This window comes from Mus caroli, chromosome 5 (assembly GCF_900094665.2).
Source record: "Mus caroli chromosome 5, CAROLI_EIJ_v1.1, whole genome shotgun sequence".
In the NCBI taxonomy this organism is placed as follows: domain Eukaryota; kingdom Metazoa; phylum Chordata; class Mammalia; order Rodentia; family Muridae; genus Mus; species Mus caroli.
In genome coordinates, this window is record NC_034574.1 from 46,134,029 (window position 1) to 46,148,964 (window position 14,936).

The 14,936-nt window shown below is 41.0% G+C and overlaps 1 protein-coding gene across 1 annotated transcript in view; it reads right to left on the reverse strand.

Moving 5' to 3' along the window:
- Window positions 1-10,884, reverse strand: part of Dhx15 (DEAH-box helicase 15) — a 41,946-nt gene extending 31,062 nt beyond the window's left edge. The window contains exons 1-3 of the mRNA XM_021162456.1: window positions 10,618-10,884; window positions 4,733-5,168; window positions 1,286-1,479 (exon numbers count right to left, since the gene is read on the reverse strand). Of these exons, the coding sequence (XP_021018115.1) occupies window positions 1,286-1,479; window positions 4,733-5,168; window positions 10,618-10,688 (701 nt within the window). The 5' untranslated portion in view covers window positions 10,689-10,884. The remainder of the gene's footprint in view (window positions 1-1,285; window positions 1,480-4,732; window positions 5,169-10,617) is intronic.
- Window positions 10,885-14,936: the final 4,052 nt, after the last annotated feature.

Here is a 14,936-nt window from a genome sequence, read left to right on the forward strand (position 1 = left end):
AGGAAAGGAAAGAGGAAAGGAAAGAGGAAAGGAAAGAGGAAAGGAAAGAGGAAAGGAAAGAGGAAAGGAAAGAGGAAAGGAAAGAGGAAAGGAAAAAGGAAAGGAAAAAGGAAAGGAAAAAGGAAAGGAAAAAGGAAAGGAGAAAGGGGAAAGGGGAAAGGGGAAAGGAAAGGAAAAGGGAAAGGGGAAAGGGAAAGGGAAAGGAAAGAAAAGGAGGAAAAGGGGAAAGGGAAGGGCAAGGAAAAGAAAGGAAGAAAGAAAGAGGGGAAGGGAGGGGGGAAAGAAAGGAAGGAAAAAACCATAAGCAAATCATATTAAAAATTATGAAGTTCAAATGAAACGCACCCAAGAAATTTTTTTTTTTAAAGACAGGGTTTCTATGTATAGCCCCTGGCTGTCCTGGAACTCAAAAGTCTGCCTGCCTCTGCCTCCCAAGTGCTGGGATTAAAGGTGTGCGCCACCACTGCCCAGAAAGAACTATTTTTTAAAAAGTGAAATATTAGCTAAAAAAATAACAGATCAATGCTCAAATACAGATGAATCAAAAGACTGAAGATGGTGGATACAGAATCTCATACTATGCTACTCTACCATTTTTGCTACTCCAATCAATCTCATTTATCATCCTATAGGGCATATCCACACCACAGGTTCAAGTCACTGACCATGCAGTCCAAGTTGTTTTTACAACTGAAAACTGTACTGTGACCAAGTTATTTCTAAAACTGACTAAATGTCTATAATGTGGATACATAAACAGCAGGAGAAAGTAAGATTTGTTGGACAACAAATTCACTACTTCAGCAGAATGTTAACTCTAAAACAGAGAACAACTATGTAAATAAGCTACAAGAGCATAGCAGGTATAAAGAAGTAGGACCTTGAGATAGTATAAATACTTTATTACAGAACAAGATTCCCCCATGAGCTCACTCATAGCAAGAACTACACAATTTCCCTTACCCATAAATCATATCCCACTCCTATCACATTTGTCCTAAAAGTAACTTTTACTAACACTTTACCTTTTATCACCTTTTATGCTATTAGTAACATTTCACAGATGATATAGCACCACATAACTGAAGCAGAATATCTATTGAAGAGCTAAATATATTACCACCAAGAAAAAACACTAATTAGTCATCGCCTAGCATGTCCACTTCCTTGTATTTTAAAAGTGGTAATTCCATTAGTAAAACTCCTTAACTAATGGAAAAAAAACAAAAACAACAACAAAAAACTACGACTAGAGTAGTATCCATTTTAAAGATAGAGTACTTACTTAAGAATGGTTTTTGCACTACTGCAGTCTTCAAATCGAATGGAGTATCCAACTTCCTGGCCTAACATCACGTCCATCTCATCAGCAACTCTCTGAGCCACACTCATTGCAGCCACTCTCCTGGGCTGTGTACAGGCAACTCCTCTTTTGGGTCCTGGCAAGGATCGCATATACTCCACACACCACTGTGGTATCTATGAAATAATTTCACATTTAAATTATTTGTACTCTGCCTGCATACAAACTATATGTATCTAATATTATTATTTTATTCTAATTATTTAAAGCAAAATTCAATTATGCAAAGAAGTTATGACTCCAGTTCCAATACCATGAGCCCTCTAAGGCAGAAGGGATCATACGCAGCACAGATGTAACCTGATCACACTCTGGGAAGACAAGGTCTCCTCAGACTATGCTCAATGTGCTCAACAGTACCGCTTGTACCATTAGTATTTTCTAAGCAACAGAAAAAACATCCAATTTAAATTCGATCCTTTAAATATAGCAATGTACACTTTTGAAAACCACATTTTTAATTATAAAAATGTAGGCACAAGTATATAAACTGCAAGCCATCAAAAGGTCATCCTAACACTGTTAACTTTTCCTCAGGAGCAATAGGATGCATGGTGACAGCACCTTAGATACCATCTTAAAAGTTATCAAAATCGCCACCCTCAAGTTCAAAAGGATTGAGAACAGCAGCCAAGAGAAAAGGGAAAAGAAAATGTGAAGCTCAAGATGGGTCATTATGGTGACCTATTTACTACACTATGTAGACAGGAAGGGCTTCTCTCATGGTTTAGTGCTCTAGCCATTTAATTGAACAGGAAGATGTAAATGTTCACGATCTTCAGTAAGAATCCTCCACTACAAGTACCTAGATCTGCCTCATCAAAGCTTCTGAAACCCTAAAGGATGTACAAGGCTTGGATTTCAGAATTGATATGATGACATCTGATGAGAAATGTTAGCTGATATATTGTTATATAATTTACATTACTTTTGCAATTAGGGCTAGTTCATGCATAAAACAAATAACTCAAAGGGGAAACAATTATACTTTTTCTCAAAAGAAAACAGTGTATGTCTTTCAAGGGCCTAAATGAAGAAAACTATCTTCCTAGTTCTGGAAACCAACATAGTGCTTTCCTAGGAAAGCTTTAAGGATCTACCTTCATTTCACCAACCCTCCTCCAAACAAAGGTAAAAAGTGATGATCTATTGTGAAATTCAAAGCACTGACTAGCAGATTAAAAATTCTTAAAGCTGTTCAGATTTAAAAAAAAAATCCATTCCAATGAAATGAATGACTTAATTTCATTTTGGTTAATTTGACAGATCTCAAACTTTTAAAAGTTCTTTGTACTCTTAAAATAACTAATGAGAAAGTAACAGATTTACATATTAATTCCTAATGAAAACCCATCTTGTATAAACTTGAATTTTTTCCCACATCGAATTTTCTTCAGACAAAACTTTTCTAGTAGAGTACATATTTTACATATTCCCAATTCTAGTTTCCACCTTAATAGACAGCACTTGGCTCTCTTTATATGTTTGTCCACCTGTTCAATGCAAACTACCTTCAATGCAGCTATTTTATTTTTAAAAAAACTTAAAATGGAAAAGCATGAAAAATACATATGGATTGACTTTCCAAAAAACACTAACTAAACAAAGATTATTAATAGCACGTGAAATAATTTAAAATTCTACTGATATTAATAAAGTTAAAGCTACATTCTCATGAATCTTTTTTTACAAGAGTTCAACACATTAAATTTAAGTTAAGGGTTTGATACAGGGTCTCTCTGTATACCAAGCTGCCCTCAAACTGCCCTGCCTCTGCCTCTCACATGCTGAAATTAAAGGTGTCATCATCCACAGCTAAAAGTTTGAGCTCTTATTAGCATCAAGTTGTCCCTCAATTGAGTCTTAATATTTTTGGTTGCTACAATATCAAAATGTCTCTATGAAATACTCAACTTTGATCATAGCACATAATTAAAAAAAAAAAAAAAATCCTAAGCCAGACTCAGGTTCAGGCAGCAGGACAGTAAACTAAAAGCAAGCCTAGACAGACTACATAGCAAGATCCTTCCTTTAAAAAAAAAAGGGGGGGGGGGGTGTTCCTGAACATACAGGTCAGTGATAAGTACTTGCTTAACAGCATGTGCCAACTATAAATGTTTACCCTACATTCATAAAAACGTAAAGAGTAAGCCAATAAATGCCTTTTATCTTTGCATATTAAAATAGACAATTATAAAGTTAATTTCGGTATCTTCCTGAATTTTAGAAATTTCTAACATGTCCAGCAACTTTTGTAGTCAAGACGAAACTTTTTTAACTAATGGCTTTCCAAGTGCCTATTAAATCCACAAGTACTTCATTCAACCATCAGATTAACAGTTCAGGGATATAACCAAAGTTTATAGATGTTTCAAGAGTAATTTGCTATGCTCCATGAGGAAAGAAGATTTAGCTACATGGAGTACAACTGTAATAAATCTAGCCATTTCAAAATCTACAAACATACTTATCCCTGAAGTCATTAGACAAAGCCTGAGGTCGGTATGTCAGCTCAGGGAGTTAAAGGCACTGGCCATTAAGGCTAACAACCTGAGTTCAATTCTCAATACCCATAGGATGAACAATAACTCTAAGTTATTGATTGCCACACATGTGCTACGGCATGGGTGCATCCATACACAAACATACACACATAAATAGATGCAATAATATACAAAATATAAAACAGGCTGCATGTCTATCAACAAGATCGACTTGTTCATGTTTAAAAACTGGGCACCTGATGAGACACATTTAACAGTGTTTAGTACTATATGCTAGAGGCAGATGGATGCAGGTTACAACCACACTTTGTACCTTATAGCGTTTCTAATCATTTTCTTCTTGTAAGAAAGGATCTCATTATATAGATAAAACTGACCTTGAATTCAGAGACTTGCCTATCTGATTCCTAAATGCTGGAATTAAAAGGTATGCATTATCACGACTGGCAATTTCAAGTTTTTTACACTATTCACATAATTCAAAATGTTCTAACAAATACTTGGAGTAGAAGCAACTGCTCCAATTGTTCAGATCTCTCTACTCAAGCTCTAGAAAACAAACTTTGTATTTCTAAGTCTGTATTGTCCCGGGGTAAAATGTGTTGGAAATTATCCTGCCATACTTACAAGATGAGAATATACCAGTTTTTTCCTATGTGGACTCAGAAAAAACTAAACCCTCTCTACTTGAATCACACTCTTAAAGTCACTAAAAAGTACTCATCAAAGCACCTTTCTTCGAGGTACTCTACAAGACAGACAACTGGAAATGAGTTGACAGACAACAGAAAACCACCAAGACCCAATCAGCATCTTAAGTTTAAACATGCACATAACGTATTTACCATGGTATTTAACAACTCACCTGTGTTGTTTTACCAGACCCAGTCTCACCAACAAGTACAAATGACTGATGTCTAACAAGAATATCTGTAAATCTATCCTTGTATTCCCATACAGGGAGCTGAAGTCGTTTCTTTAGAATATCATAATATCGAGGAGTATGGGGCAGGTTGGTAAATGGATTAATGCACTGCGGAAGTGATGTGTGTCCTGTGTGTCCAGTGTGTGTTGAGTGGGCAGAATGTGTAGAATGTGTTGAATGAGCCGAGTGGGTTGAGTGAGCTGAATGAGAAGCTTTTAAAGGTGGCAATCCAGCACTGATAAGCATAGCATTGGTGGAAGCTCTCAATTCTTTTTCCTTTTCTTTTTCCCTCTCCCGTTCTCTGTCTCCTCTATCACGTTCTCGGTCACGATCTTTAGATCGGTCCTCTCTATCCCGATCTCGTTCCCGGTCTTTCCTAGAAATAATACAAAAATTTAGAAATCAGAGTGATTTCAAAAACATCAATTAGTTATTAAAAATTATTCCCAGATTCTTTACATACCAGCATAAACACTCTTTACTACCAAGTCTCTAGTTCCATCCTTCTAAAACCTTAAGCATAATAGCCACTGAACCATAGGCCACCACAATAGCTCAGCTCCCAAGTCTGACAGTCTTAACTGAATACACAAGACACATCCTCAACACAAAACACAAGGTAATTAAAAAAAAACAAAACAACAATGAAAAGGACACCTGAAAATGGGTATAGTGGCATACACCTTTAAAAACCCTGCACTTGGGAGACAGAAGCAAGGGGATTTCTGTGAATACCTGGATCAATTGAAATGAAATGTAGTCAAATTAAAAACATTCACAAAATACAGAATTGTTTTAAAAACTAAGTAATTCACTTTTCTGAACTTATTTTAAGCAGTCATTTCTGATATCTACTACATATATTCCTAATGGAGAAATTTTAAAATACAACAATATGGCTTTGAGTTGCATCTGAAGGTGGTCTGAGTAGTTAGTGATGGAAGAAACCTGTTTGCTCACTCATTCTAACTTCATTTCAGATCAGCTCATATACCATAAGTTGCCATAAGGTTTGGCGACCCAGACTAAATTAATGAGGCAATATGGAGATTTGACAAAAACAAACCCCTAAACCTGTCATTGCTCTTAACATACAATACATAAAGTCCATTTTCTGTGACCTAAATATCAGTACACCAGACCAAGAAAGAGCACTCACTCTCCACAATTTAATGGGGGAGCAACAGTAAAGACCTTAAACAGAACACAGCTAAAATGCTTAACTAAGCACAGCACTGTGTGAGAATGGTTTAGCCACAGCAATGGTAAACTGTTAACTTTATCCAATCTTATTCCTAAAAATGTAAGATTCTATCCCATATAATCTTACAGTGAGGAAAAACCTCACTAGCCTGTGGCTTCTCTACTTCCATTCTAATGACTACCCACTACAGAATTATAAAGCCAGGTGCTGGTGGCACATGCCTTTAATCCCAGCACTTGGGAGGCAGAGGCAGGTGAGTTTGTGGCCAGCCTGGTCTACAGAGAGTTCAGGACAGTCAGGGCAACACAGAGAAACCCTGACTAAAAAGACCAAAACCAACCTCCTCCCCTCCCTCCCCACCACCAAAAAAAAACAAACAACAGCAAAAACCCCACACCCAAATCCCACAAAACACACATACACACACACAACTAAATACAGCCTCACAAGTCAGCCAAAGCCCAAAATAATTAAAAGTATGTAGGTAACAGGTGGAATGGGGACACACACATGTACTGGCATGCACACACGTACAACACAGACACACAGAACAGGGACTATGATTGGGATGTGTTATATGAGAAGAATCTATTTTCAATTTAAGAGTTTTAAACTCTTTTCATTTAATAAAAAGAAAGAAAAATAGGGGAACATAAGAAATACAAAATAAAGTCTCAAAATTTCACAAGCTAAGTCTGTCTCTTAAATAATCTCAACCATGGCCTTTGCTTCTAATTTTGTCTATGCACTCAACTGGGTTCTATATCACCTCAAAATAAGGATAAAGGAAGGATACAAATTCAAATAGCTCAAGGACGAGATATCCTGCAGACCTAGTGGTCCAGTGAAAGATAGAGAACCTGAGTTCAAATCTACTGCCCCAGGTGGGCCTGTAACCCCAGGATCCGGGTGAGAGGGGAGGGAGGGAGACAGATGAATCTTGAGTTTGATGGGAAAAATTAGCTTCAAATTCAGTGAGACCCCCATCTCAAACAAATGAGCACAAACACACAGAAAGTTTAAAAAGGGTTCATGTCTGTAGTTATTACCATATTAGGAAAGCCAGTAAGAAATTTAATAAACACCATCCATACTACCAAGACAATTAAGACATAACCTTTCCAAAGCAACAAAAACTTCAGGAAAGATAAATACAAGGCATAGCAGTCCATGTAATGCTATGTGGTAAATTAACACCTATACTAACATTTCAAGACACATTTCACCTACAGCTCCATTACTATAGCAGAGAAAGAAATACAATGCAAAACACAAGGATCTGCTAATCAGTGAGGTGAAAATTTAAATAAAAACCACAGCAAAGGCCTAAAACTAACTCACTTTATCTACTCTGCAAAGTGGAAAAAACATCAACTATCAAGAAACATTTAGGGATATGCAGAAAACTGATGCAAAGCCTAGGAACGCTGCTGCAGTTCACACTGCCTACTCTGAATGATGATGATACAAAAAGGTCTGTTAGATGAGGATCCATGGCCTCTCCACTTTGTATACATTATAGACATGACCATATACACATTTTCTTGTTTAAATGGAAACTTTATAAAAAGTTTTGTTCATAAAAATTTTCAAGTTGAAACAATGCTTTTAACTTTAAAGAAACTAAAAACAATCCCAGTGTGATGGTTACACACCTTTAGTCCCAGCACTCAGGAGGCAGAGGCAGGCTGATCTCTTGGTTATGCTGGAGGCCTGGTCTACATAGTGAGTTTCTAATAGCCAGGGCTACGTAGTAGTAGAGAGAGTGCTGTCTCTTGGATGGGTGGATGGATGGGTGGATGGATGGATGGATGGATGGAAGGAAGGAAGGAAGGAAGGAAGGAAGGAAGGCAGGCAGGCAGGCAGGCAGGCAGGCAGGCAGGCAGGCAGGCAGGCAAAGTGCTTTAAACAGCACTTTAGTCAACACTGACAATTATCAAGAACAATGTTTTCTTGCTCACATGCAAGCTGTGGTTTTAAAGATGGAACTAAAAACATTTAATAAGATAATACATGTAATATTGCCTGGAATATCTGAAATGTACCAACAAACATTGGTTACTACTGATGTTTCAGTTTAAATTGGAATAATAACAGGCACTAATATACTGCTAATAAGTATGGAGACTAGTCATCTACTCTAGATATTTTATATAAACACTACTTTTTTTTCTAACAGTCTCACTTTCAGAACTTCTAAGCATGTGCATTAACATGCATACATAAGGATACTCATACTTTCATCTACAGAAAGTCCGAGGAAAGCACTTAACACCAATGAGCAAGACAAGAGACAACTACTGTACTACACAGCCAATGGGACCCAAATCCCAAGAGCTCGCTGATATTACATTTTGTATTTAGGAACAAGTATGGACTCCAAAGATGGAAATAACGATTTGTAGTAACTTACTGCTTTTTTTCTTTATACCTTTATGTGTGAAAATTTCTTGCCCTTTGCATCTTATCATCTTATTATTTAATTCCAGCTACCACGGGATTGTAGTGAAACACATAATTACAAATTCTTATCAGGAATATTAAAAACCATTAGGATAAAAATGTCCTTCCCAGATTTTTTGGGAGCTGGTGAGATGGCTCAGACTGAAAAACTGGGTTGCCCCCTGAGGCCATCATGGTCGTGAGGAGGTAACTGACTCCGTGGTTTCTTCTGCTGGCCATACACATACATACACACACACACAAATGTGCTGGAATGGAGACAGCAGGGACTGATGACAGCTGGGGTGACAAAATGAACAAGCCTATGCTGTCAAATACACTATAAACAAAAGCGGGGGGGGGGGGAAGCAAAGAGTCCCTGGCAGTCAAAAGTGCCTTCAAATCAAGTGAGGGAAAAAAAAAAAAAAAAAAAGATACCAAGCACAAATACTGTATTGCTAAAGAAAACCAGTTCTATAAGAAAAGGTACTCAAAAAACTTAGGAAACTGCAAAAATTGCCTTGCAGAATCTCTAGAAATTAAGGAATTACTGTATAACTGGACTCTCCTGTACTTAGTGACAAATATGAAATATTCAGAGGAAACATGAAGCTACGCAAAGTCCATTTTACCAATGTTGTATGTTTTGCAAGAGAAATCACCATAATCACTGTAATGTGGAGCCCCAATTGCAATAAAAGCATTGGGTCGTGAACATACACACAAAAAACCTCTGCTTGCAAACTCTCTCAGTGTTCATCCCAATGTGACCTCTATAAGGAGGGAAATTAGTTGCATCTTAGCCAAATGTGACATTAACTTTAACTTCACAGAAGTTCCCCACTTTATCAATCCAATATAAATGGCATTTATGACAGGTTGTGATGCCTAACTACAGTACTAAGTTTCCTGTTGAGAAAAGGAGAATTCTACCACTATAATCTATGGAAAAGCTCACTGCAACTTTGCTCTCCCTTGGAGAATATTCATGAGCTGTTTCTACCTAAGAACTGATGGAGCTCAATTACTAACATTTGGAATGTTTGCTTGAGAGAACAGCTGTCTTGGGATGTTTTATTATTACAATGCTTAGTGTTATAAGCTTTAAAAAAAAAAAACCTACACAATCAAAACATAACAAACCTGCTTTCCGTATTCAAAATTTCAACCTAAGGAGAGCAACAGAACGCATCCTATCCTGACCTATTCTCACACTGGTAGTTAGAAATCAATCCCAAAGGACTTTCCGTTAACAAAAACTCAAGAGACCACACATCTGACTTGACAGCGAGTCGGTGTCACAAGACATAAGAAAATGATAAAATCCTACAACAGTTTTGGACATTCGGGCTTCCGTGGATATATTTTTTAATTAACCCAACAGATCCCTGTACTGCCGAAGCATAAACATACAACTAATTAAAATGGGAGGGTAGGACTATAAACAAAAGTACATTTTAAGTATGAACCGTGAAAGAAAAGACTGGAAAAATGGTAATATTTGCTAAATGCCCCGGCTTTGCGAAAAGTCTAAGAAAAGGAACTAAAATGCCAGACCAGGAATCGGTGTAAGCCTTTCTCAATCTGCACGTGGGTGTTGTTTGTTCAAACACGCTTTAAGATCACTTTTTTGAAAAGTGCGTCCAAAGTGGGGAGGAGATAGAAATAACTTCCAGAGCGGAGGGGGAAATACGTGTTTTCACAGGCCTACCCCAGCGATGCCACTTAAAAGCAAAGCCGGCTTTTAAGCAAAGCAGGAAATAAAGGAGATGGCGGGAGGGCAGGCAGAGGGCGGAAGTTGGCAACGGCCTCTCCTGAAGTGCCTCAATGGAAGAAGGCCCTCCGTCTCCCGCCAAACAGTGCGCCCCGAGGTCGGCTCGCCTCTATCCTCCCCCCAAACAGACAGCGCCCGCCGCCGCCCGGGGCCGCCCACGGGGGCAGTGCCCTTGGCCATCCGGTTCCGGCTACGGGCCTCACGCGAGCACCGAGGCCTCGCGGCCCGCTCCGCACGCCCGCCGCCCCGCGGCCTCGTGGCCGCCACAGGCCGCTCGCCCTGGCCGCACACACTCGGCACGCGCCCCAGCCGGCCGACGGCAGACAAAGGCTCGGCGGCCGGGCCTGCTCCCTGCCACCAGCCAACAAAGCCCGAGCCGCGACTGCGCGCCCCGGCCTGGCTTACCCATCGGTCCCCGCACGCTTCTTGCCGGAGGGGTAATCCTCCCCCAGGTCCAACCGATGCCTCTTGGACATCCTAGCACTCCCAGAAGCGGACGCTTAGGAAGGAAGGAAGAAGAGAGACTCCGGCAGCCGGATCCACGCACAAGAGGCCCGCGGCTCAACTCGCGGGGACCCCCACCCCTCCCGCCACCACAGCCCGCTCCGTGCGGCCCGAACCAGGAGCTAAAATGGCGGCCGCGACGAGGGCAGGGCCTGCGTGCGCGCTTCCGCGGCGGGCGTGCCGGCGTGGTGCGCGCGCACGCCGTCCGGAGGCGGGAACTCCCGTCCCGCCCGCTGTGCGATTGGCTGAAATGGCTCTGCGTTCCCGCGGGCTCCTCCCTTTCCACCCCGCGTCTCTGTGAGAGCTGATCTGAACCGCTGCTAAGGACTGAGACGCGCCTCGAGCTGTCACTTGCCGCCTGGAGTTCGTTGGGAAAGTTGAAAAAGCCTAGTCCTGTTTAGGAAATCTATCCAGCTGTGTATATCCTTTTTGCTTTTAGGGTATGAAGCTTAGGAAGGATAAGAAAAACAAGATCACACAGCTGGCAAGTGACACAATTTATAACTCCAGAACGAGAATTTGCAGTTGTTGCGCCAGATGCCCTGTAGCGGTGAGAAAAATGTTAACTTTAATTACTGTGACTCGTTTTGTCCATTTACCCCAGAACAGATAATATCTATTTATTTAAGCTATAGGTGTTTTGTATAGGGTTCAGAAAATTGGGAGGTATTCGCACTGGGCACTGTATTTTGCCTCCAATCCTCTGCCCTAGTCTTGCTCCGTTTGTGTGTATATGAGTGCATATTAGGCACTCAGAGACATTAGCCCTATCTCTGTCCTCGTTTGGTTTGGTTTTTCGAGACAGGGTTTCTCTGTGTGGCTCTGGCTGTCCTGAAACAAGCTCTGTAGAAGAGGCTAGCCTGGAATTCAGAGGTTAGGCTGTCTCTGCCTCCCAGTGCTGGGACTAAAGGCGTGCCCCAGCATGCCTAGTTGCTGTGCTCCTTAGTAGAGCGAACCCTGAAAGACATTTTATAGACATGATTACCTGGACTGAAGGAAATCAACAAATAGCTTATCCATTAAGACTCCACTGTAATGGCAAGTTGTTGAGGCAAGGTGACACTTAAGAGGTTGTGTATCTTTCTCCCTTCAGCCTGTGTGCTTGCTCAATTACATTCATTTCCAGAAGTGTGGGCGAAGGAGGTCTAAGGATCAGCCCAATTACAGGGTATCACTTCATGTCAGGACTCTCCTTGGCTGCCCCTTGGCTCTAGTCCCTCAAAAATTCTCAGAAGGATAGTCTCTAAGATTAAATACAACAGAAACAGGGCAGATGACAGCTTCTATTTTTGTAACAAATCCATCGATACAAATACAAATGGGTATCTTTTTGTTACTTTCACAATATCCAACCCAACTGTCTAAATGTACATTGACAACCTGTTAGGCTAGGTATGGTAGTGAGTGCCTTTCATCCCAGCACTCCTGAGGGCAGAGCCAAGCAGATTTCTATGAGTTCAAAGTCAGTTTGTTTTACATAGTGAGTTCCAGGACAGCCAGAACTATATAGTGACTCTCTCTGTCTTTCTCCCTCCCTCACTCCTTCCCTCTCCCTCTCCTTCCTCCTCCTCCCCCCACATGCACTCGAGCACACATACACACACACACACACACACACACACACACACACGAGCCACTGAAAAGTCCTGAAAAGTCCCGTGAGCATCTTTCAGGGACCTACATTACTGAAGAATTCCACCCCTGTCAGTTGTATTCCTTGTTATAGTTCCTGGACAGGAGGGTCCTCTTGAAGTTCTTGTGCAGAGCCTTGAGCCTTGTAAACCCCATGATCATCCTCCTCCCTCCAAAATGTGTATTAATGGGTCATTCCTGTGATGAGCTCATGCAAGTTACTTCTCCGATGTAGGATAATGAGGGTGTGATAGTTTGTATATGCTTGGCTTGGGGAGTGGTTTAGAAGGTGTGGCCCTGTTGGAGTCGGTGTGTCACTGTGGGTGTGGGTGTGGGTGTTAAGACCCTCATCCCAGCTGCCTGGAAGTCAGTAGTCTGCTAGCAGCCTTCAGATGAGGATATAGAACTCTCAGCAATGCCTGCACCATAACCTGCCTGGATGCTGCCATGTTCCCACCTTGATGATAATGGACTGAACCTCTGAACCTGTAAGGCAGCCCAAGTTAAATGTTGTCCTTATAAAAGTCACCTTGAGCTGGAGAGATGGCTCAGTGGTTAAGAGTGCCAACTGCTCTTCCAAAGGTCCCAAGTTCAAATCTCAGCAACCACATGGTGACTCACAACCATCCATAACGAAATCTGATGCCCTCTTCTGGAGTGTCTGAAAACAGCTACAGTGTACTTACATATAATAAATAAATAAATCTTTAAAAAAAAAATAAGAGTTGCCTTGGTCATAGTGTCTGTTCACAACAGTAAAATACTAACTAAGACACATGGTTGTGTCCAAACTAGAGGAGATAACTACTACTCTATACTGTTATTACTTAATTGCCTTAGTCAGGGTCCTATATATGGGAATAAAAATACATATATATATATGTATATATATACACATATATACACACACACACATGAGAATTTATTAAAGTGAATTATAGATCGTGTTCTAGCTAGTCACTGTCGTCCAACAGAAAGGCCAAGAATCCGGTACTTGTTCTGTCCATGAGGCTGGATATCTCAGCTGGTCTTTGGTCTGTCTGTGTGTGTGTGTGTGGGGGGGGTGGTTATCCCAAAAAATAGGTTCTAAAACCCAGGAAGGAATACCCTGGCAGCAGGACAGATGAGCTTGCCAGTGAACATGAAGACAAGCAGGAAAAGAACAAAGTCCTCATTCTTCTTTTTATAGGGGCTGCCACCAAGAAGGTGGAAGAACACCTTTAGTTCCAGCACTCAGGACACAGAAACAGGTGGGCAGATGTCAGTTCCAGGCCCTCCTAGTCTACCTAGTGAGTTCTGGGATGGCCAGAACTACATCATGAGACCTGTCTCAAAAAAAAGGAAGAAAAAGAAAATGCTCACAGGTATGCCCAGCTGCTTGGGTTTGAATTGATTTCAGATACAGTCAAGTTGACATCAAGACTATCCACCAACCAATCTTTAATTTATTCATTCAATGGATATTTTTAAGCCTATGTCTGGCATTAAGTTAAGTGCTAGAGAACCGGGGAAAACAGGACAGCCATGTTTTCTGCCTTCATGATCTTTCTGGAAGGAGAGAAACAGCATTTAACAGTGTGGAAAGCTGCTTTGTGAAGACTGTAACAAGTCCTAAGAATGCCATCTACAGAGGACTGGGGTGGTGAGAACATAAGCTAAGTGGTCTTGGTCTCCACTACTGTTGAAAGAAGAGGCCCTGAGGAAAGAGACATTAGATAAAGACCCACAGGGGTTCTAGAAAGACTCCAGGTGCTTGACTCCAGTTCTTTGGGGGTTTTTGAGATGAGATCAGACTCAGGCTGGCACTGAACTTCTGATCCTCCTGCCTCAGCTTCTCAGGTACTAGGATTTCAGGCGTGCACCACCACGTGCAGTATACTAGAGAATTTAATTTGCCAACATGCTCTGTGAGTACATCTTGTCACCTGCTCTCAGGCTACTAATCACCACCCTTTTATCTCAGCCTGAACAGCCCTCTCATCTCTTGTAGAACAGGTTTGGTGGCGATGCACCCCCTCGGCTTTTATTTGTCTGAGAACTCCCTATCTGTTCTGCATTTCTCAGGGGTGGCTTCCTTGGGCTAAGTACCCTTGGCTGGCAGTTTCTTCCAGCACTCTGCTGAGAAACCCAAAGCCAATCTTATGGCTGTGTGTCACTAGACTGGTTGCTTGTGTCACTTGCGAAATTCTGTCTTCCATTTTCATCTCCTTGGTTTTTTTTTGGATGTTTTGTTTCTTGAGACAGGGTTTCTCTTTATAGCCCTGGCTATGCCAGAACTTGCTCCATAGACCAGGCTGTCCTCAAACTCAGAGATCTGCCTGCTTCTGCCTCCCGAGTGCTAGGAGTAAAGATGTATACAGTGACTGCCCGATTCATTTTTCCTTCTTAACTGGAAAATGTCAAGTAAACTGACTTCCATCCAGTTCATGGATGGGTTTTTTTTTTCCTGATTGGGTATGATGTTGGCATTACTTACTGCATTTTCCTCTCTGTTTCAGAATTCCCATTCAGTTGTTTTAGATTCTAATATCCTTGTTGGGCTTGCTTACCTCACGTGTTGTTTTTTTTTTTTTTTTTTTTGTTTTGTT